This window comes from Lepidochelys kempii, chromosome 7 (genome assembly GCF_965140265.1).
Source record: "Lepidochelys kempii isolate rLepKem1 chromosome 7, rLepKem1.hap2, whole genome shotgun sequence".
NCBI lineage: Eukaryota > Metazoa > Chordata > Testudines > Cheloniidae > Lepidochelys > Lepidochelys kempii.
This window is the reverse complement of record NC_133262.1, coordinates 24,348,463-24,372,490: the sequence shown is the minus strand read 5'-3', so window position 1 is coordinate 24,372,490 and position 24,028 is coordinate 24,348,463. Positions and strand designations below refer to the sequence as shown.

The 24,028-nt window shown below is 47.1% G+C and overlaps 1 protein-coding gene and 1 long non-coding RNA gene across 7 annotated transcripts in view; one reads left to right on the top strand and one right to left on the bottom strand.

Moving 5' to 3' along the window:
- The window catches only part of NCKIPSD (NCK interacting protein with SH3 domain), a 98,825-nt gene extending 95,237 nt beyond the window's left edge, over nt 1–3,588 (top strand). For both annotated transcript variants that reach the window (XM_073351429.1, XM_073351428.1), the window contains 2 exons: nt 747–919; nt 1,863–3,588. In XM_073351429.1, coding sequence (XP_073207530.1) covers nt 747–919; nt 1,863–2,066 — 377 coding nt within the window. In that variant the 3' untranslated portion in view covers nt 2,067–3,588. The remainder of the gene's footprint in view (nt 1–746; nt 920–1,862) is intronic.
- A 4,698-nt stretch (nt 3,589–8,286) lies between these two features.
- LOC140914188 (uncharacterized) lies at nt 8,287–23,571 on the bottom strand. Of its 5 annotated transcripts, none has more exons than XR_012159790.1 (6): nt 23,291–23,571; nt 22,681–22,855; nt 22,413–22,545; nt 21,567–21,637; nt 11,387–11,520; nt 8,287–9,693 (listed from the first exon to the last, which is right to left on the bottom strand). It is a non-coding gene; the product is annotated as an uncharacterized lncRNA (long non-coding RNA). The 5 variants fall into 5 exon arrangements; XR_012159792.1 differs by having other exon boundaries at nt 8,287–9,690; XR_012159793.1 differs by having other exon boundaries at nt 8,287–8,755.
- Nucleotides 23,572–24,028: the final 457 nt, after the last annotated feature.

The following is a 24,028-nucleotide window of genomic DNA, read 5'->3' as shown; positions in this document are numbered from 1 at the left end:
GCAGGAGTTGAGACCCTTTGGTAGCAATAATCTTTTGGGGGAGACTTCAGCTTCCTCCTTCCCCTAAGGCAGAGGAGAGGGGCCAGTGCACTTCAGAAGCCTCTCTGGGATGTGTATGAATATTTCGCTCTGAAGAGAGCGGAGATGCTGTTGGCCTATTTACACCTGGAGGCGTTTATTATTTTCTTGCTTCCACATAGGTTATTAGGCTGGTCTCCATGGTGAAGCTCATTTCAGATACAAGCTCGGCTGGACTGGGGGCTGTTGAGGGGGTTTTGCACCAAAATAATATACCAGGGAGAAGAAAATGAGTGTAGCTGCTCAGGGAGGCCAGCAAGTTCTGAGGAGCACTGGGTGGTGCTGAAGTAATGAGCTTTCCCTGTGATGTGTTAGTGAAACACAAATAATGATTAATACTTAGACTAATATGAGTTTGGTCTCAGCTCAGTGCCCTGCAGAGCTGTCATCCCAATTATGCTGCCCTGAATTAGGCACTGTGCTCACCAGTGCTCTCCCAGTATTCACAGCTACCAGGCATGGCGTAGTGTCTGAACTAGTGCTTTGGAGTAGCTGTCTTAGGTCAGGGAAAACATCCTCAGTAAGGCACGTGGAGCTCAAGTCCTGGTGCAGAGATTCACCCCAAAGAAGGTGGATACAGGACTTGAACAAATGTTGACTGTAGATTTTAACACAGACCTTTTTTCTATGACAACCTGCCTTCATCCCTTCCCCGGCTTGGCCCCCAGATGATCCGGTTTGTATCTTCAAACACCAGCCTCAGCCTCCACATTCGGTGCTGAAGTTCCTTCAGGACGTCTTTGCCAGCAAAGATACCGCAAACATCTTCTACCACACGGACATGATGGTGATGATCGACATAACGGTGCGGCAGATTGCAGATCTCTCCCCTGGAGACAAGGTGCTGAGCCAGAGGGACTAGGGCTGGGACCTGGGGAGGAAGGGAGCTTTCCAGTGCAATGGAAGAGAAGGCTTCTTGCTACCCAAGCCATGGTGGGGAGGGGAGGAGGCAGGTTCTAGCAGTGAAGCAAAATGGCCCAGGTGAGTAATGGGTGCTCTGGAATAGAGTAATCAGTGATTTCTGGATCCCTTTTCTTTCCTGTCCTCAGCCTGCTTGGTAGAGCTGGCCTTAGACCAAGCAACACATAGGGACTTCTTGGAGTCCCATGGCCCATTGTTAACTCAGCAACTATAGGCCGGCTTGCACTCCTCAGCAACAGGACCAGAGAGTGAGGCAAGCCCAGTCTGCCCTTGTAGCAGCTGGAGGAATGACACAGTCCAGGTACTTGACTGAAGGCTCCTTTTAGGGAGTTGTTGCCAATTCTCTGTACCTCACAGAGCCCCCACATTGCTGTCGGATTAGGTGTTCCAGCCCTTGGGACCACTACAGTGATCAGAGTGCCAGGATCAGCTGTGAATAGGGAAAGGCATGAAAATTTGCCCCATCCATCCTCCATCCACTCACAGAAAGATGTAGGAAGAGCTTACCTATGAGAAACGTTTCTCGAAGTTTCAGTTGGTGGGTTCACTCCCCAGCCTGGGTTACTGGCTGCTGTCCCTTCCCTCTGGGGACTTCCAAGGGAAAAGGAGTTCCTTGCTTTATCCCCCTCACTAAAAGTAGATGAATGGGGTCTGTTGATGTAACTGTTGTAAGTTGCTCTGGGAAGAGCATCAAGATTCCATAGATATTAATGAGTCCCACAGAAAAGCCGGTGCTTATGATGGAATCTCACTCCTGATGGTAACACAGCAGCAGCTGTTCCAGTGTTAATGCTTTTTGGAATCTGGAACACTTGTTTATCTCATTTAAATACTGCATTGTGCTCTGTCTCCCCCCACTGCAGCTGAGGATGGAGTATCTGTCTCTAATGCATGCGATCATGCGTTCCACATCCTACCTGCAGCATCAGCATCGTCTTTCTGACCTGCAAGGTACCTTGCAGCGCATTTTGGCTGAGGAAGAAGAGGGGCAGCAGTGCCAGATGGACAAAATGATCATCTGGGAAATGTATAAGGAGTTCCCAGAAATGTCTCCAGGAACCAGCTAATTCCAGACCATCGGATTGGACTGAGAGCCACTTGGAACAAAAATATCTCATGTTGACACTTCTCCACATCCCCTTCCAGTGCTGCTTATACTTATTATTCCTCCGGGTGAGGCCTAGGGTTCAGACAGGCCCTGTAGAAGTGTCAGCAATAGAACACCCCAGCAGAATGCATTTTCAGGGCACTCCTGAGGTCTGGCCCTTTATGAGAGTTGTTACCTTGAATGGAAGAGGGCAATTTGCACAAGGGTCATGCTCTGACTGGGACAGGAAGGCATTCGTCAGCTGTGTGGGTATTGTTAACGGGAGGGGACACAGAGCTTGTGAGGGACTTACCAACCTGGATGCTGGATAGCTTTGGATGTTTAGCTGTTCTGGGGTCTGCGGTCCCGAATTAAAAAGCCTTTGCCATAGAGTGTCCTTTGTCCCTGTACACATCTCTCCCTGCAGTTACCAAGTGGAGTAGGCCAGTGTTTGGAAGAAGCTTTCGTAACATCTGTTTTGTTTTCTGCTCCTAGTGCAAATATGCTGCAGTCCTGGCAAAAGGGGATAGCTAACTGCATCTCCACTACTGTGTCTGGTGAGCCTTTTGCTTGCTCTCTGGGTTACAACCCACCAACTGGGGTCCTAACAGCCGAGTCAAGCAGCTGCTTTTTCCAGTCTTCTTTACATAGTGATGATTAAATCAGAGATTCTCTCACACTGTGCCGGCAGAACAGTAACAGTTGTCCAGGCAACGTTATTCTTTTCAGAGGCCTCTGGCCTAGACACAGTGCTAAGGTGTGTCATGCTAACTGAAACCTGCAGCTTGTCTCCTAGTGTCTTCCCAGCCTCTGGTGCGCCACACAGAGGTGTGTATTTGTAGCTAGGAGCATGGGGTGCTCTGTTCTTAAAACCTTCGGATTTCTTGCCTTGAGCTTAGTAGCGATTGGTTCTGCCTAGCTGTACCTCCTCTCCGTGTGCCAGTGGCCTGAAGGTTGCTTGAGCCTGATGTCCAGTAGTTCTGCTTGTGAATATTCACAGGTGTGGAGAACCTGCTATATTTTCTCTAGGTCTCTAACAATGGATTAATCTGTTTCTTATTTATATCTTACGGATGTGGTCACAAGCTAACATGGGTCTGTAATATCTGTTGCTATGCACAAGCACTGCATAAGTGATTGCTCTCCTTTGCTGGAGCTTTGCAGTGTTTTGTGTAGAAGCCATTAGAAATGAAACTGGGAATACTTAGGCAACTGGTTATTAGCAGATGAATGAGCGAAACTTGAAGTCTGTGTGGTGAGGGCTTGGGCCCTAAGTGCGATGTGAGTGTGAAGCCCAGGAAGGCCCTGCAGCCTAAAGAGGATGAGTGGATCATGAAATCAGCGTTGGAGCATTCAAGGCTAACGAACAACCCTGTTAGAAATAAATCTATTTTCCCTATCAAAATGTCTGAATGTCAAAAGGGAGCTGTATTTTGGTAATAAATAACGTAAATGTAACACAACGGAATAAAAACGTCTTAAACGCTGGGCTCCTGAGAACACTTCTGTTGCCTACTGCATTTGATTACTGTCTGAGACTGTGTTATATCCTTATTGTGGGGACTGAGGAAAGGCCAGTGCAAAATGGTGTGAACCCTGTCCTTGGTTTTGTGTTAACTAAATGTTAGTGCAAAGTATACGGTTGCTAATCTTTTTAAATGGGAATTACTGTAATTCAAGAGTTGATTTTCAAACACCAGAGTCTCAGGCAGGGAAATACATAAACCCAACTCCCCTACCCCATCTCAATGAAAGGATAGGCAGAAATGGGGAGAGCTAACTGTTCTGGCCTCTGGGAGTTTCTGATGGGAGTCAGAAGGAGTAAACATCTGAGGGACAGTGTTGGGGAGGAGGTTCCAATGAAAGGACTCTGCCCAGCCTGGACCAGGTAAAGCCATGGAATGGAGAGCAGCAACAAGCCATCCTGTCTCTGTCACCTTTGGTGCAAGCCACATTGCAATCAATAGCCTGCAAAATATCTCTCCGATAGATTAAGCATTTGCTTAGAGTTGCAATTCACATCCTACAACACACACAACTTCAGTCTTCTTCCAGCAGAGCTTCCGTTTCACCTGGCATCATGCGTCACAGGATTTTGAACTGTCTTTATTAAGCACTAAGGAATCAAGCTTCTGCTGTTGAAGCTAGCTGTATACCTGTTACCAAACCCTCAACCCTTCCCATGGGGTAGGTAAGAATGAGGTGGTGAGGAGGGGTTGCTCTAGCCTCATTATGAGGTGCTCGTTAGAATACTGTCTGATAGAAAGCGTATGTGTTGACTCTGCTATGGTGAAACCTTCCACAGTTGCCTTGGAGGTAGGACTCGTTTGGCTGGTACTCTGAACATTGGGCTGCTGAAGGCTGTTCTAGGCTTGCATCATGGTAATTCCTTTCAGTTTCAGCCCCTCTGAGTTGGGGCAAAACTTACCAGAGCCTGGGGCTCACCTGCAAGCCCCCCTTCTTGAATGGTACCCTCCAGAGGAGCTATGTCAGTAGGGGGACAGTTGCCCTCCTCTGATTCATTCCACGTGCTTGGGCTGGCAGGTCTGGGCATCAGAGCGAGTCAGGAAGAGACCCGCTCCCCCTCCACAGCTGGAGGCAGCGGTGGCTGCTAGATCGGGTCCCTGCTCCACAGGAGGTGGGCAGTGGCTCCTGTGTCTGGAGAAAGTTAGCAAGAGGGGAAGAAAATATGGAGCTGTGAGGAGCGAGGAGGCAACGCTGCAATAGGACAGATGCAGTCCCTGGAGCGGAGCCAGCGTTCTGGCCGCTGGTGCCTGCAAGTCTCCGGGATGCTGGGAGGCCAGATGCCAGCTCGTGCCCAGGCTGCAGGCATTAGCTAAGAACAGACAAACTCCTAGCTGGAGACCAGACCAGCTCATCTGTATGTTTGTTTTGATCAAAATAGGTATTAGAATCATAGAATATCAGGGTTGGAAGGGACCCCAGAAGGTCATCTAGTCCAACCCCCTGCTCAAAGCAGGACCAATTCCCAGTTAAATCATCCCAGCCAGGGCTTTGTCAAGCCTGACCTTAAAAACCTCTAAGGAAGGAGATTCTACCACCTCCCTAGGTAACGCATTCCAGTGTTTCACCACCCTCTTAGTGAAAAAGTTTTTCCTAATATCCAATCTAAACCTCCCCCACTGCAACTTGAGACCATTACTCCTCGTTCTGTCATCTGCTACCATTGAGAACAGTCTAGAGCCATCCTCTTTGGAACCCCCTTTCAGGTAGTTGAAAGCAGCTATCAAATCCCCCCTCATTCTTCTCTTCTGCAGGCTAAACAATCCCAGCTCCCTCAGCCTCTCCTCATAACTCATGTGTTCCAGTCCCCTAATCATTTTTGTTGCCCTTCGCTGGACTCTTTCCAATTTATCCACATCCTTCTTGAAGTGTGGGGCCCAAAACTGGACACATTAGTCTTAGAATGTCTTTGGTGTTTAGACTCTATGAAATGCTTGTGAAGTGCTGCATGCATTAATCTTACTTGTAATGTTGGGATTCCCACTAAAGAAAATACATAAGTTTTGCCTTATAACTGAGAATGTTTGCTCTGAACTTGTGAACCCAGGCATGGGAATAGTCCCCTTGCCCATCCAGAAGCTATCAAAGTTAGATGGGCCATCAAGGAACATGGCAATATAAAAGATTGATTAATGGCCCTATTGCACCTTGGAAATGCTACATGCAAGGAAGCTCGTCCTGTGGACTTGGAAGCTGAATGAAGGAAATAAAACAAAGTCACAGGAAAATGCTCCTTCTCTTCACTGTTTGAACTCTCACAGGGCTGGAGCCACCAAACTGAAGCCAGAGATCCACTGGGGTTGGGGTGGGGGGATGTTGGACAAATCTGCAGGTGCCTCCCTCAGCACTGATCAAATGTGAGCAGTTACCCTCAAGCCATTCTTGAGGAACCCCAAAGAGACCACTGTCAATCTGCCTCAAGGCTAGCCTGGGGTGCTGTGACAGGTAAACCCTCAAAGCTACAGCCTGAGTCAGCCAAGCTGGCTGAGTGCCGGACTTGGTGCTAATGTTGCCCACATTGGAACAGACTCTGCTCAGCCCAGTGGGGCAGCGTCACCAGTGAAATACCCTGCGCTGTTGCCAGCACAATAGAGGGTTCCCCCAAGTGTCGGTTTCCCAATGCACTTGTCTCTGGGTATTAGTACATTGCGTTGCCACTTCACCTGTTGGCTCCTGGTCCCCTGCCAGGCTGCTGTGACACCCACAGTACTGGCTTCAAGGCTCTCCTCTCACCCTGAGTTAGGAGCTGTTGACCTCTGCCCAGCTGGAGCACTTGAGCTGAGGCAGATGCTCCTGCACAGAGAGTTGATGCTTCTGGTGCAGGAAGCTCTTCTCAACACCGCCCCCCCCCCCCGCCCCTTGTGCCAAGGACTCCAGCCAAGACAGCGCTGGTGCTTCCTGGAGCATTAGAGTGCACCAGGTCCCCACGTTGCGGAGGGAACTCCAGCCACCTGCTTGGGGGCAGCCTGAGGATCAGGGTGATGGAGGCTGCTGTTTGGATTGATGTGAGCTGAAGGATTCTTTTGATGCCCAAAACTTTTCTGTTGGGCATTCCCTGGATCTCGGTGGGCGGGGTGGAGCGGGTGGGATGGCAGATGGGGAGGGATTGGGCAATATGACCAGCTGATAATAAACATCATGAAACAGGATCCACTTGCACACATGGGAGGAAATGGAAGGGAACAGTGATGGGATGGGAAAGTCTGACCCTTCTATACAACAGGAGATCACTGAAGTGAAGGAGCAGAACATATTCCGGGGGGGAGTTCACTTCAGCTCTGATGCCATAGTGAGAGGCTCTCTGCCCTCAGCCAGGAGGGTGAGTGGCTGTGCGGTTTCCCTAAGCTAGTGAGTTTCTGTGTGAATGGGAATCCTGTCAGGTAATCCGTGTAACTGCAGTGAGAGGAAAGGTCTTTGCAAATCAGAGAGAATCAAACTAGCTTTTCCTCTGTAAACTCATTATCCTGGAGCCTGTTTAGCCGTGCCAAGGCTGAATGCAGGCGACAGGCACAGATAACACACTTGAGTTTTCATTATATTTAATGGGCCATTATTAGACCAGTATCTCTACAGATTAGTGTGTTTTCATTAAAAAGAAAGGGAGTACTTGTGGCACCTTAGAGACTAACCAATTTATTTGAGCATAAGCTTTCGTGAGCTACAGCTCACTTCATATCCGATGAAGTGAGCTGTAGCTCACGAAAGCTTATGCTCAAATAAATTGGTTAGTCTCTAAGGTGCCACAAGTACTCCTTTTCTTTTTGCGAATACAGACTAACACGGCTGTTACTCTGAAACCTGTGTTTTCATTGTGTCTCACTGGTGAATGGCATTGGGGGCTAGCATAGGGGAAGCTATCTGTGGTCTATGACCCTTTGCGTTTGTCTTGGTGTCTGGAATGATTCAATTACAACAGTTGTGCCATGCCACTGCCCTGACTAATTCTAAGTCTCCCCCCCCCCCCCCCCAAGTGACATGAGCTGGGTAATTAGAACAAATAAACTTGGAAACCCTCAATTTTTTTTAAAGCATCACTTCTCCTCCAATTGGATTTCTTGACACAAATCCTGTGTTTAAGGTGATGTGATGTGCAATCAGTTTGATGGCTGAGGCTCTCATTAGTTGGGTATGTGTCTGTTATGTACTTACATTTACACTTCCCCCTCCTTTAGTAAGACCTCTGGAGATTTCTCAAGCATGTCCATCCATTTCTGACTTGTGTAGCTCCAATTTCTCTCCCCTCCTTTCTCAGTCAGGATTGTTACTTTATTTTTTTACCCTGTCCACCTGTGTGGCAGACACTGGAGCAGTGGCTGCCAGGACGTGCGTGACACTTTTGGGGGAGATGAGCCCCATGACTGTAGTCTATTTGGGGGGGATTATGAAGTGGGGTTTAACTTATTAGTGACTGGTTAGGAAAACCATTTATTTGTTTGCCAGGCCAGGGTCAAACACCAGCCTGAAACCTGGGACTTAAATTTCAACAAAGCAGCTTCTGGTGCTGGCTGTTGATAATCTGCCCTTATACACTTCATCAAAGCTGCTTGTCTGCTAATCTGTGTCACTCTGCTCCTCCTAATAGTGAAATACAGCAGTGTCTGTAGAGAAACAACTAATTGTACAGAGCGGGGTTTGATAAGTGGTTTCCAGGGTACTGTATGAAAAAGGTGGACAGCTTTTGTATAGCCTTGCTTGTATTTCAGTAAGCACAGTTCTGTAGAGTCTCCTGTATGTTGTGATGTAGTTAACCAGAGACACTGGAATGGAGTTAGACTATAGTGCATTAGCTATTGTCCATCAGATGCAGCCTTATAGTGATGTCTGTAACCAAAGAAGCCATTGAGAGAGGAGTTCTGTATCTTTCCATGTGCTTGCATCAATTATCTCCTTCCTCATTCAAAATGGGCTTTTGGTGACCAGCAGGATGCTGAGGGAGCTCTGAGCCCCCCTTTAAGCCATCTTGAAAGGTTTACATTCTCTTGGTTCCTTGCCTTGTTAGACACTTCAAAGTGAACCTTCTTCACAGATGTTTTGTTTCCATTGTGACACTCTGGTATCCTCCATTTCCCTGGGTGTTCTTAGACTCCAGCATGGCTGTTGCGTTGATGGACCAGCATCATCACTGTTAGTGATTTCGTCCGATCTCTGGGGACAGAATTGTAAATGGTGCTCTGCACAATAGCTGTAGATAATACTGTGGAACTTGCTTAAATGCTGGCTTGAGCTGTGCTCCATCTTTTAATCAAAATGATGGGTTTGCCTATAGACTAAGCAGGGAATCTTCCACTGTTCGGATTTATGGGGCAAGCCCTCTGATTCTCACAAAGCCATCAGTGAGAACCTCTCCACATATGACCTGCCATGCTAAGAGCACCCCAAATGAAACATGGGCTTAGTGTGCATTGTAGTCATACCTGGTAAGTTTGATTTTTGACACCACCAAAAAATAAAAAACCCATTGACCTAGAATTTCACAGGCCAGCATAGGGGTTTTATGCAACGTTTGAGATTATTTGGGCGGGACACTGTAAAGAGGAGGGTTCAAAAAATGAAGTAGTTCAACTGCAGGGAAAACTTTCTGAATATTTTATGGCTCATCACAACTCCAAAATGCTAGGTCCAGATATTCCACAGTCTGTTTTAATGTGATCCTGGTGAGGACTGGTGCCTTTGGGAAGGTTGGGGAAGTTATTAAAAGCAGATTGTTTATATTTGGGCACTCTACAGGGCTTATAAATTCACATCTCAGCTTCTTTAGGAGCTTGGAAATCCACGCCCATCAGATGGGAAAAGAAGAGCCATACACAACTCCTAAGGCGTGCATGGTACTTCTGTAAGTTTGAGAGACTTGTATCCAGCCCATAGAGAATTTCCTATGCTCCCCAAAGGAGGAAGGGATGAAGGTGCCACTTGAGAAGAAATCAGTACAGGGCTAGGAGCTAGGAACTCCTGAAGTCTCTCCCAGTTTCTACCACATGTGAGTCCTTGACTGAGCAGGCAAGCTACTGAGGATTTAACTTTTAATCTGTCTGTGATACGGGGGAAGGATTTATGTCTGCCTTGCATGGAGAGCACACGAGCTGCTGAGGATACAAAGACAACATTAAGATAAGTCTTCCAGTGTTTGTGTTTTCATAATTAGTAACCTTTGGATTCCCTGGTTTAAGACATTTTTTTTAAAAAGCTATAGGGCAATGTAGCTCCCCCCCAACCCCCATGGCTAATATTACTTACAAAAAACTACAGTTGTCATTGTCCAAAGAGCCTAAGAGTTAAGTACCCAACTCCCATTGAATTTCAATGGAATGTGGATGCCGGAATCCCGTAGGCTCTTTGGACAATGACATTTCTTGTTAAAAGAACATTACTCAGGCTGCGAAGTCAAATACTCTAGTTAAGGGAAACTTGGCCATGTGCTGGAGACAATACTTAGGTTCTAATAAAATAGGGGCGCACATAAAGCTATTGTAGCTTTCCTTTGATGTGTCTTCATAAGAGGGAGGAGCTTGTTTCTGTGCATAGAGCTTGTCCAGTTATGGAAAGAGTGACTGGCCCTAACCTGAAAATGCCCAGTGAGTTCCCATCTCCCTCAAGGAAACAGAGAGAGCAGAGGAGAGTGGGGCTCCCAGCCAGGCCTCTGACCTCCACCCTGGCTTGGCATCAGCAGCTGGAGCACTGAGAGCCTGAAGACTCTCTCTTCTCTACTTACTGTTGGTGTCACAGCACCCCTGAGTAGCATGGGTGAGTCACAGCAGGGAAACCCATTTCAGTCCCTGCACTGCTACTGGAACAGCCTTCCACGGGGAGCAGGGGGAGGAAAAACCTAACTGGTTTCAAGACTGAGCTTGATAAGTTTACGGAGGGGATGGTCTGATGAAACTGTCTACAATCACATGCAGTCGATCTGCTACTGCTAGTAGCAAATATCCCCAGCAGCCAGAGATGGGACACTAGATGGGGAGGAGTCTGAGTTACTCCAGCGAATTCTTTCCCAGGTGTCTGGTTGGTGAGTTTTGGCCACATACTCAGGGTCTATCTGATCACCATATTTTGGGTTGCAAAGGAATTTTCCCCCAGGTCAGACGGGCAGAGACCCAGGGGCTTGGGGGGGAGAGAGGTGTTTCTCTGCCTTCTGCAGCATGGGGCATAGATCACTTGCTGTCTTGAACTAGGGTAAATGATGGAGTCTCTGTAACTTGCAGTTTTTAAATCATTATTTGAGGACTTCAGTAACTCATCTAGAGGTTAGGGGTCTATTACAGGAGTGGGTGGGTAGGTTCTGTAGCCTGCAATGTGCAGGAGGTCGGACTAGATGATCCCGATGTTCCCTTCTGGCCGTAAAGTCTGAGTCTATGGGGTTGGAACAAACCCAGAGGGAATATGACATATCATCTCTGGCAACCATTTGCATTTTACTCCTTTAAAAAAAAATCTATAATCTTAACTCAGAAAGTAAGACAAAAGCTTCAAGCCTTCTACTTGCCCTGTGTTCATGCAAGCCTTTTAGCATGTGAAAGTGCTACTGTGAAAAGTCGACACAGAGCTCAGCCAGGAGCCGTTAACACAACACAGTGAAGACATGGGTTCAATATACACCTCCCTCATCTCCAGTCCAATGGCCTGCAGCTACCCTAGCTAGACAGAAGGGAGATGGGAGTGGCTCTCTAAATAGAGAAGACTTTGGGGGCTGAGAAGGCCTGAGTTGGACTTTACTTTGTTTTGAGTTCCTTTTGTGACTAAAGCCCCACCCCAGGAAGTGGGTAAGTTCTGACTTACTCGAGCTTGAGGAGATGGTGTTTGGAGAAGGGTGGGGAAACCACTTGCTCACAGGAAGCATCTTCAAAATGGCTCCCTAGTAACCACTGCGAAGCTTATTGTAGTATACTGGAGGGGAACATGCTTCTCACCTGCTATTAAAACAAAAGGGAGAGAAGTTCTTTCTGGTGCCATGTGATCAACAACAAAAAGACGCCAAAACTAGCAGAGGCAGCTTCTGTGAGTGGTTCTGTTCCTCTTTCCTAACACTCATTACGTTCTTGCGATGGCTCTGGCACAAGTGAGCTAACCCATCCCAGATTAGCAGGGTATAAATGTGACCAGTCTTCCGGGGTGAAGTGAGCTGCCCAGTTCCAGGGCGCATTATCATTTCCCGTGTCCAGCTGTTTCCCTAGAATGTTATTTCTTCTCTTGCTGAGCTCTCCAAAGTGAGATCATTTGCTTCAGTGCTCCCCCCCCAACCCCCCGTTTCCTCTCCTGGCAGCAAGCTACTCCCGCTTGCCCCTGAGAGACGGTATGAAGCGCTCTATGACCCCTTTGGTGCCTTTGCCCTGGGAGACTATCCCTGCCTTGTAATATGCATGCTCACTAATTGTCTTGCTCAATCCCAGCATCTAATAACGCCAGACTGCAGCTGCACAGACTGACCTCTGCACAGAAAATGAAATACTGTGTGTGTTTAAGCAGTTCCCAGTGAGCTGTCAGTTTTGACTCGTGTGTGTCTGTCTTGGCTGCTCATCTGCCTAATCCCTGCTGTCCCACAAGGCACTCTGTAATGTGATACCAGCAGCCTGCTGTCCAATTAAGGAGAGCAAGATGAGACCGAGGCGTATTTAAACATGCTGGGGGCTTCTGGATGGACAGGGGTTAAATGTGATCTTAGGCTAAAGCAAAGCTTGACAACTCTGTGCAGGTTCCCTGCCTTTTGTATTGCCATAAGGGAGGTCACTTTCCTTCCCGAGGGCAAGCTGCCCTCTCTCCTTAAAGGTTGTTTTCGTTCTCCTAATACAGAAGATGGCTTTGTGCCTGTACAAACTGCATGTTGTGATCTGGGCCTTGCTGAGAGGGAGAGTCAAAGGCCTTGGGGTGGAATAACCATAAGGAGAATACGGTTTACAAAAGAGGCAAAACTGTGCTAAGAAAGGCCTGTTTCCGTCAGTTCCACAGGCCCAAGTTTAGGAATAGCTAGCTGAGAGAGTGGCCGTGTTAGGGATTGGAGAGCGGGGAGAGCGGGGAGAGCATTCAAGAACCTGCAGTGCCAGTTGTGCCACTTGTAGCTTTGCTAGCAAGACCACTTGAAACAGCCATTTTTTTACCATTAAAAAAAAAACCAGGCCTTATTAGTTTTATTTGCACCTTATTTCAGCAGTAACAACACTCTCTTCTTGGGCTTAATCACCCCTGGGGTTCCATGGGCCATCACCTTTTCCCAGCCCATCTTTAATCCCTAGGAGTTACCCTGTGCTGTGAGTGTTCTTGCTTAGATTTTAGTTGCTGGTGAAGGAAGCTGAAATTTCCCCCTTGTTTCCCACTCCCTCTATTGCTGTGGGGTGTCGGTGTTTGTGACCAGACAGAGCTATGCATGTATATTGTTTTGCTGAAAAGCAGAAACTGAACCCTTCTACAAATAAATGTGTTGTCTGAAATGCCCTACTAAAGTCTCTTAGTGAATGCAGGTAAAATGATTCTATATGTGTGAACTGGGATGTTATCTGGAAAAGTCCATGGCCCCGTAACATCTCCTCTCCCCATGGTGGCATCAGCTCTGTGCCTGTTGTTCCACATTTGCATTTCAGAAATGAAAAATCTCCCAAATCAAAAGCAATAAAGGCTCTTGGTGATTTATTTTTATAGCACCCAAGATGGCAAGCGAGGCCCTTCTCAGAGGACATAAGATGTTTACATGTGCGGTGTACACAAAATACAGTGAACTGAGGGTGATAACCTTGGGGGAGGGATGAGGGGAAGAGACAAAAGAGCATGTGGTTATTCTGTGTAAATCAGGGGTTTAAAATATGAAAATAAAATACATTAAAACACTTAAAAATACTCAGTGGGCAGCACCAAAGGAGTCTGGGGCAGAGACGTGAATGAGGAGAGTAGTAGCTTGGTAAGTTAGTCAGGGGCACATTGCACTGGCCAGAGGAAACTTGTGAGAATGCATAAGGGACCTACTGTTCGATGTTTCTGAGTAGGGAAGGGACTGGCTCCTGGTTTTTAAATGGTCTGGAATTTACAGCTTTGGTCTCAAGATATTAAATGAAGTACAGTACTACAGTAAAATGAAACACAGATGCTTCATCAGCTCTAGCCTAAACTGCAGTGGTGTGATCTTCAGCTCCCCAGTCCACATCCTCCCACCAGAACAAATATAATGCATCAATGCAGCCATGCATATTTCTGCAGCCATCCTTGGTATGAGTACAAAGAAGTAAGGAATCTGGGGCCATGGCTGGTTGGACAAAGGTGGAAATGGGGTGGTTGTGAATTGGTGTTTGCCAAATGCATTGCAAGTATATTTGGGCTTCTAAGGGTGTCATCCAAAATACAATAAAATGCCCCACAAGCAAGAACAGATCTAACCTAAGACATAAGAATGGCCATAATGGGTCAGACCAATGATCCATCTTGTCCAGTATCTTGTATTCCAACAGGGGCCAGTGCCAGATTCTTCAGAGGGAGTGAACAGAAGAGGGCAATTTATTTAGTGATGCATCCCCTGTCCTCCAGACCCAGAAGCTAGCAGTCAGAGGCTTAGGGACTCCCCTGTAATGGGGTTGCATCCCTGACCATCTTGACTAATGGCCATTAATGGACTTATCCTCCATGAATTTACCTAATTCTTCTTTGAACTTATACTTTTGGCCCTCACAAAATCCCCTGGCAACGAGATCCAGAGGTTGTCTGTGTGTTGTGTGAAGAAATACTTCCTTCTGTTTGTTTTAAACCAACTGCCTATCAATTTCATTGGGTGACCCCTGCTTCATGTTATGTGAAGGGGTAAATAATATTTCCTTAGTCACTTTCTCCATACCATTCATGATTTTATAAACCTCTCAGTTGTCTCTTTTCCAACCTAAACAATCCCAGACTTTATAATCTCTCCTTATATGGAAGCAGTTCCAAACCCCTAATCTTTTTTTGTGGCTCTTCTTTGTACTTTTTAATTCCAATACATGTTTTGTTTTGTTTTTTGATAAAATGATATAAATATTTTAGCTCTCCTCTCAGTAAAAATAAGAGGGACAGGTCCACCAGCTATTCGACTCAAAATTTAGAAAACCAGCTTTGCAGAGTGAGAGACTGAAAAGGCTTGATCTATTTAATTTATCAAAGAGAAAGTTGCGAGGTATCTTGATCACAGTTTGAATAGCTCTATGAGAAGATTTCTGATAGCCCAAATTACCCAGTGTGCATTCAGTGCACTTCTGTTGGGCCCCCAGATCAGGAGGACCCCCCAAGCACCAGATCTGGGTGGGTGGCATTGCAACCTGGCTCAATGTCACTCCGGTTTGGCCTGAGTGTCCCTCTTCGTGCCGAAGGAGCAGCTAGACAAATCTGAATGAGTAGCGTTGTGACCTGGCACACAGGGCTACAGTGCTGCTCACATTTGTCCTGGCCGGACCTCTGACATGAGGGGAGTAACCAGGCAAAATTGAGTTAAGGTGGGGGACTCCCAATTTCCATAGTGCACAAGACCCCAAAATAATCTGGCACAGTGGTCAGCCGAGAGCCATGTCTACACTGCCACTTACATTGGCAAAATATGTCGCTCAGGGATGTGAAAAAACACACCCGAGTGACACAACTTTTGCCAGCATAAATGGTAGTGTGCACAGCACTATGTTGGTGGAAGAGCTTCTCCTGCCAACATAGCTACCACCACTTATTGGGGGTGGTTTAATTATGTCGATGGGAGAGTTCTCTCCCATCGGCACAGAGTGGCTACACAAGCGATCTTACAGCTGTACAGCTGTGCCACTGTACAGTCGCTAGTGTAGACATAACCTAGATGATCATAGTGATACCTTCTGACCTCAAGAATCTATGATTGAATCCATGATCTATCAAACACAGAGACAAGCTACAATATGGGGAGGTTAAAGCACTTCTTCTCCTTAATTAGAATGTGGCACTGGCATAGCTGGGAAAGAATGCAGGAGTCTTGGCTAAGGTATTCAGAAGTGGGCGCTAACAGATAAGCTCCTAAATAAGTGGTGTAATCTTCAGAAGTGTTGAGGACACACTAGCTCCCACTTTCAATGGGAAGTGCTGGGTCCTCATCATTTCTGAAAATCAGGTCCCTAAGGCCGTGTTTACACGATGCGCCCTACAGTGGCACAGTTACAGCACCATAACTATACCATTGTACCGCCATAGAAGTAGATGCTTCCTACAGCGACAAGGGGTTCTTCCATCCCTGTAGAAACTCCACTTCTTCAAGCTATGGAAGAATGCTTCCATCCATCTAGCTGTGTCTACACTGGGGGTTCGATCAGCATAGCTACAGAGCTCAGGCGTGTGAATTTGTCACACTCTGTGTAAGGTGGCTGAATCGCTAGCAAGCAGGCTCCATGCACAGAGCCTGAATACTGTACTCACAACACCAATGTGCAATTCTAGCTTCACTGTATGTGCATTATAAGGACATCAACATACTGCATAGTGTAAACATTCGTGGAGTGCTGTCAGTGAGCTCCGTGCTGTAAACAGCATAGGGGTGGAGGCAGTCCCTGCGTTAAAGTCACCGAGCAAAGACTTGCTACTATTGACTTCAGTGGGACTAAGTTCATAGTACCTGTTCGCAGGCTCAGGCTCTTCATAACTTTCCCCTTCCTTGTACTTCTCCTGCTCATCCCTGCTCCCTTTTAGTTACCCCTCACCCGTGTTTGTCCCCCCTTTCCACTCCTCAAGGTGAATTTTAGATTTTTTCCATTCCCCAACATCCCCCCTCCCCCACTACCTAGCCAGCTCTCTTTGCATTCTGCTTTCTTAGGAGGGACTCTGCTGATGTTACTTTCTTCTGACATCTCGTGCTGAACGCTAATGAGGATGTAAACCCCTGTTATTCCTAAGCCTATTACAGGCTTTGGTGGATTAGGCTGCGATATTAGTTGAGTGAGATAAAACTAACAACTAAGTCATGAGCCTGACAAAGTAATAAACCAAAACTGACAAGAGAGCAGCCCTAAACGTAAAAGTTGGGGCATCTTTTTCTCAATTGGCAATGCAACTTTCCCTCTAGTCTTGTTCTTCTCAAATGTGAAAGGTTAGATTGTCCTTTCAGGGAGCAAGAGCAGATTAGCTAAATCAGTGCTATAGGCACATGCAGACTTGTTCACAGAGAAGAAGCCAAATGGCTGCAGCTGTTGTTATATTCCAGATAACCTGGCATCCTATTAGCAGGGTCCTGGAGAATCTCTGCCCAGCTAATATCCGCCTCTGCTCAACTCCTTTTTGCATGGAAAAAAGGGAAGCTGTCTGCCTGAGAAACAAAAGCCCATTCTTTGTGAATGTGATAAAATCGGCTCTGCTGAAAAATCTACATTCAAAGTCACTGGCGCTGCCTTGCCACTAAGATCCAGATTAGATCACAGACATTCTGGAAGCCATGAAATTCTGAAGCAGATGCGTCTTTTGGCACAATGATTTGTTACTGGTGTAATGTTTTTACGTGACTCCTAATGGCCTTCCGAAGCCCTATAGCAATGTGGAATACTGCTGCTGTGATAGGGCTCTAACCACTAGCAGCCTGCCAGACCATCCATTCCTGCCTACTGTTGCAGATGGCACTGAGTGGGTCTTTCTAGTATTGCTTTGTTTTTCTAAGACCCAAATGGCTCCCCAGAGTAGAACTGCACTAATTACAAGAATGGCTCTTCAATCCCTCCAGCTTGCACATCCTGGCTGCTAACACTTCAGAGGGAGACCCTTAGCCTGCCCCGAAAAACAGCCGTGTCACACAGCTAGGGGCAGGCACAGAAGCCAGCAGAAGAGACCGTTCCCAACAGGTTCACTTGCACCTACCATTTTGTGTGTGTGCCATATTGGCTGGAAGCTCTTTAAATAGCACCAGAAGGAAGCCCTGGAGCGAGGCAACAGTGACTCGGCACTAATGTGTTTTCCCCGCCACCTCTGCCTGCATTTCAGCTACCAATCCCTTGGTTACTGTTTGTAAAGGGCTTTGAACATTCACCAAGTATTATTATAGAGAGCCTGCGGCTTCAGCATTATGCCACTGTTTGTGAAGCCTCCTGAACTGTTCAGGTCAGAGTTGTCTTGCAAGATATTCCCCATTTCCCCCTTCTGAGTGCAGCTCTCATCACAGCACTGCTGGGCTAGCAGGAGGGCTTCCCTCCCCTATTACATGAGCCTCCCCGCCTCCATTTCTGCATCACTCCCCTTCTTTGCCAGCTGGGTTAAAGACAGATCTGAAGCCTGCTTTCTGCATGGCACAGTCCGTGCTTTCACTAGATGCCTGGGCCGTTTCCCAGTGGGCACTTTGGTACTTTAAAAATTAAACTCTTGGGCCTGATGAATGTGGAGGATTTTATTGTTATTGCTTCAAACCAGCCAAGTCACCCATACAGTGAGATTTCTCCCCTTCCCCTAGCTGGTCCACGTAGCTCATTTGGAAGTGCACAAAGAACTCGCTGCTGCATGCCGTTCTTTGTGAGCAAGGACGCTGACTGGATTGGGTACGTTCATCTTCCAACTTTTTCTTTGGATAATGTCAGAGAACAGGGAGGTGGGCATTGGAATTGGTAAGTCAAGAACTCTAGCACACCTAGTCCTGAGAAGGCTTGGAACGCTCAACCCTGGAAATGGACAAATGATTATTTCTTATTTGAATCATATTTATCATAGTGCCTAGGAGCCCCAGTCATGGGCCAGGACCCCATTGTGCTAGGCACTATATAAACACAGCAAAAGGACTGTCTCTGCCCCCAAAGAGCTTACAGAGACTGTAACCGGGTGGCTCACCCACCAAAGGGCTGTGGTTAGCCAACCCTGCTCACAGAATGAGTCATATCTGGAAAAGATCAGGGTGACTGCCCTGCAAAGAGCAGCAGGAGACTGCAGTGAAGAGGAATGGGGGAGTTCAGGGAATGGTAGACAGACTGTGAAAGGCTTTGGCAGGGAAGACTCTGACTAAGAGAGTTGTGACAGGAGTGAGTAGGAGGCGCCTGCTAGGGACCCTGACTTAGAGAAGGGTTTTGGACCGGAAGCCAGAACCAGAGAGCTGAGAGAGGCTGAGCTCCGGCCAGGTAAAACCCGGGAGTACTGGATCCAGCTCCCACTACAGACCCTGACTGAGAGAGGTGCTTGGGAGCCTGAAAGCCAGAGGGGTGAAGAAGGCTGAACTCCAGCCAGGTAAAGCCTGAGAGACTTTGTATTGGGATCTAGTCCTGGGGAGAAAGGCTGGGGACTCTCTACCTAAAGGGACAGACTGACTGAACTGGGGTTGGGGCCTGGAGGGCCAGTACATAAGGAGTCAATAAATGAGGCCCTGAGAAGGGGAGAAATTGGTAGCAGAGCACTTCAGAATGACCTCTGGCTATGCAGGGGTGCTCAGGAGGCAGCTGGCCCTGTTACAGAGTCACCAAACAATAGATGGATACAGACAGGTTAACAGGGGAGTACAAGGAAATGAGTCAGTGTTGGTCAGCATAATAGGCAGTGGTCTCAGCACACCAGCAGCCTAAAGATTTTCATGTTTTTTATTGACTTCATGCCAGAGTGAAGTCTTAAAGAGGTTTTAGAGGGAGGATAATGAGTTAGTTCTGCAGATGTTTAGGGGGAGCTTTTCCCAGGTGTGAGGGGCAACAGGGCAGAAAACAAAGGTGCTTGTTTGAAAATGTAAAGAGTTGGCGAAAGCATCTGGCATCATGGGCTGATTGGAGGCAGGAGCTGACCTTTCAATAATGAATGAGAGACAATAGGTAGGGTGGGGATAGGTCATGGAGGCCTTGAATGTGGCACTCACAAGTGTACTGAAGGGGCAGTCTGAACTAGCCACCAGAGGAGACAGACTGGATGACATTATTGGCTGGTGTTTCGAGTTTAGTAGCACTGAGCGGCTCTAATCAAGGCCCTGTTGCACTAGGCATTGTACAAACATAACACAAAGCATTTCAAAGTGCCTCACAAAGTGCCCATCTCCATAGTACAGATGGGGACACTGAAGCTGAAAGTAGCTAAATGATTTCTCCAGCAGGTCAGTGGAATGGGCTGGAGTAGAATCTACATTCCCTGCTCTTGCCACCGAATCACATTACCTTTTTCACTACCGTTGTGTTGGTTTGCTCCAGTGGCCCTTCTCCAAAATGTTCCCTACTCACTTCCTATTGTTGTGCTGTCAGCTGGTCTCTCGCTTATGTGTTGATCCAGTATTTGCTGCCCATCACTGTGCTATCGGTGCCTTAGGTTTATGATGAGACATTAAGGATTTTAATAAGAGAGATCAAACACCCTGCTACCTGCAGCTACTGCTGTATGTATGTAGCTTGTGCAGTGCTTTACCGATACTAAATATTATTAGGAGCTAGTCATCTTCAAAATCCCATCTCAGAAAAAAATGTATATAGTACTCTAGAAAAACTTGTGCAAGCTCTATATTTAACCAGCTCCAACAACTTGTAAGGCCAGATCAGAGCTTTTCTTGTCCTCCTGCTTGTTCATTTCTTTTACTTGCAGAAAGTAAACAAAATTCAATCTGCTGTGGAGGGTGTCCAGTGAGTAAAGTCCAGCTCATGTATATTCTCATTGGTTGCTGATGTTATAATGACTATGAGGGGACAGCAATAACGTTACTTTAAAAAGTACGTTCTGTACATGTTACTGGGATTTCAAATTCCATTCACATGCTGAAGAAGAACTATTCCTACTGCATAAAATTCCTTTTCAGCTGGGAGAGCAGAAGTACCCTTTCAAATGAGGTGAGCTGCACCAGCCCCTTGCTTCTCCTCTGTGCTCCTCTGTTTAAGCAGATGCTAAAGTTTTCACAGCAGTAATTGGCTGGGCTGTGCAAGGTGATCTCTATCTGTGTCATATAATTGGACTTTGCAAGTAGGCAAAATGACTCCCTTATTTAAATACTGAAACTTAAATAAAGAGTTATGGCTACACTTTAGATTAAATAGGCCTGAACCCATTAAATGTTATCTAACTTGAGTAAATAATTATTGGTTAGATCCTCTTCTATATTCTGGGCCTCTGGGTCTTGTATCAATAGTTATTGTTAAAAGAAAAGGAGTACTTGTGGCACCTTAGAGACTAACCAATTTATTTGAGCACAAGTACTCCTTTTCTTTTTGTGAATACAGACTAACAGGGCTGTTACTCTGAAACCAATAGTTATTTTTGTAACCTGTCAGATATTTATACATTAATCCTGCCTCCTCTTTTGCAAGTGGGCAGTGACCATGGCACAGAGAGCGGGGAAGCCTGATTTGAAATGCAAGGCCCTAGAGTATCTGCTTTTTCTGACTCTACACAATGAGAGGGGAAGCGTAAGCTCCAAATCTGAACCTCAAAACAAAAGCCAGCTGACTCAATGGCCAATCCTAGGCATTGGTGTGAGTGAAGGGGGTGGTTTCTCTCCTTTGTGATAATAGGGACAATGAGGCTCTGATCTGAATTCTCTTCCTAGCCCAGCTTCTGTTAAATCTCTGCAGCAGCCTCCCATTAGCCAGTGGAGCATTGGCCTGTGCCATCCACATGCCAGGGCTAGGGGTGGTCAGGGCTGTACCATTGGAACTGGCAATGGAGCATTAACCCTTGGGATGCCCTAGCCCAGGGTCAGATCTTTAAAAGGATAATAGTGGACATCTCCTCTGCTCCAGTGGCACAGATGTGCCGGGGAGGAGAACATTTGAAAAGTTTTAAAACTCTTAGGGAGGTTTGAGTTAAAAAACAAGTCTCTGTAATAGCAGTGCTCAGCTCTTTACAAATACTCACTGATTATGCCTCGGGTGACCAGATAGCAAGTGTGAAAAATCAAGGCACTTTTTGGGGGAGGCGGGCAGTGGGTATAGTTGCATATCTAAGACAAAGCCCCTAATACTGGTACATCTGGTCACCCTAAGGATACCCCACATTGCCCTGTGTGCGAGTTAAATCAATGCTGTTATCCCCATTTTGCAGCTGGGGAAATTTAAGCAAGTAAGTTGTTACTTACTCAGTTCCAAGGAGGAGATTGCTGTCACTGTCTGGATAGGAGCTTCGGAGCTTCTGGCTCTCAGTCCTCTGCTTGGAATTTAAATTCACATGTGAGAGTCTAAAAAGGACTGGGTCTTTAGATAAATAATAGGAACATCCCCAGTTACCGTTGCTAGAATTTTTTTTTAAACAATGTAAGAGTTAGAGACCCTCATGCTTCAAAGCATAAACCATCCACTAACTGCTTGGGATTGGAAATAAGCAGGTGCCCACAGGGGAAATTTACAAAATTGTCCATTGTGAGGCTTCTTGCACCTTACAGTGAAGAATCTTCGATTGGCTATTGTTAGAGCCAGATATCTCATATGGCGTGGCAATCAATATTTCTAGGAGCTCTGAAATCACAGGAAGGGTGTGAGAGAAAACTGAGGGAAATGGCCCAAAGGAGGTCTAATCTAACTTTCTCTCCATGTAACTTCTGATGTCTAATTTCCAAGGTGATTCCTCGATTTACATGGGCACAGAGCTAGGGTGGGGGCTTGACATGAGGGACAACCTCCTTTTATACAATTTGTTCTTAATGTTTCTTGTGTGGTACAACTATAAATATAATGTTAGCAGAAAGAACACCCTACAAAAGAGCAATGAAATTCTATATTAGAATTGAAAGTGAAAGAAGGCTGTGCTCTGTAATTTGTCTGACAGGCTGTTTTCAGGAAGTATCTGGTGAAACTGATCCCAGAGCTTGCTGTAATACATAAATTAGCCTTCTCATAAAAGCGTTATTGGATCTGGTGATTAACTGAGAGTGACTCATGGGCAGGGGTGAGGAAGTGGGTGAAAGATAATGTAATGCTAGCCTGACCTGCATCATCCATTAATTTAAATGGAATTCTGGTCATTTGCTTTCTTCCCAATGTTCTTGGTCCCTCTTCTCTCAGCCACATGTCCCCTAGTCTCTGGTTTTCCTCTCATTCTCGCAGGAAGCACATTGCCATCTAATGATCAAAGGAAGGAAGAATTTCAGGACAACCATATGGGCATGGGAGGAACCATGTTTGTTAACTGAGAGTATAGAATTGAATCCAGATTTAAAAACTAGTTTATTAGCACCAGCACTAAATGCAACTTGCCTGTAGAGATGCGCTCTCTGATCACACATCTTCTGTGTACTGTCGGGTCCGAATCTCAGACTCATAAAAGCCAGAACTGGTCAGCCCTGTTACATCATCCAGCTCCTCTCCCAAGGGCCAAGGAAGCAGCGTTCCAGTTATCAATTTTCTCATGTTTTCTCCAGGATTTAGAATGCTAAATTTAATCAAAAAAGGCAAAGATGCAGGTCAGAGCTTGTGTACACCACCTCTTCTCATTTCCATCTACCCCCTGGCTGTGAAATTCACCGAGCAACTTTTATGGCAGTATCAATGCTCTGTGAAGTACACACTATGGCCAGCCTACCTCTGCTGCTGCTTCCGGGGAAGGGGCAAAAGAGCTGGACAGAGCAGGCACGAAGCAAGGAGAAAATAAGGGGTGATGAGAAATGCAACTGCGAGACGGTGTGAATATGTCCTGCAACAGCTATTTCCTGCTTGTGCATTTTAGTTCAAAAAGGGAGATGCTGGAGTCGGAGTTAATTTGTCTGATATATGAAACGTGCAAGTTGGGGAAGATGTGCTATGCTGCGTAGGAGCAGAGGCAGAGGCTTTACGTGAATTAGTATGTCCAGTCGCCTGGCCATCCTACCTGCTCCGGTCTGTTGTGGGAGGGGAGGCAGCACCCTGTGGACTACTTGGCCCTTGTCTTATATCAGCTACTGCTGGAGAGGCAGGGAAGAGAGCAAGGGGCAGAGAAGGGAGACACAGGTGAGACAAAGGGAGAGTAGGCAAGAAGCAGAAACGGGCCGGGGGCTTAACCCCTTATAGTCATTCATGCACCATTCCCCTACCACAGCCATAGCACCCTGCCCTGCTCCCAGCACCCAAATACGCCCCCCACTCCTCTGACCAGCTCCTTCCAGCCCCTGCCTCCCATATCAGCTCCCCTCACCTACCGGCACCCCAGCCCCTTCCCCACAGCCCTTCCCCCCCGGCACTCCGGCCCCTTCCCCACAGCCCTTCCCCCCACACCTACAACACTCCCCCGTTCCTCACAGCCCTTCCCCCACACCCACCACCACCCCGACCCACTCCCCACAGCCCTTCCCCCCGGCACCCCGACCCCTTCCGCCTATCCCTTCCCCCCCCCGGCACTCCGACCCCTTCCCCATAGCCCTTCCCCCCACCGGCACCCCGACCTCTTCCCCCATCCCTTCCCCCCACACTTACAACACTCCCCCGTTCCTCACAGCCCTTCCCCCTCCCCCACCGGCATCCCAACCCCTTCCCCACAGCCCTTCCCCCCTGGCACCCCGACTCCTTCCCCACAGCCCTTCCCCCCACACCTACAACACTCCCCCGTTCCTCACAGCCCTTCCCCCACACC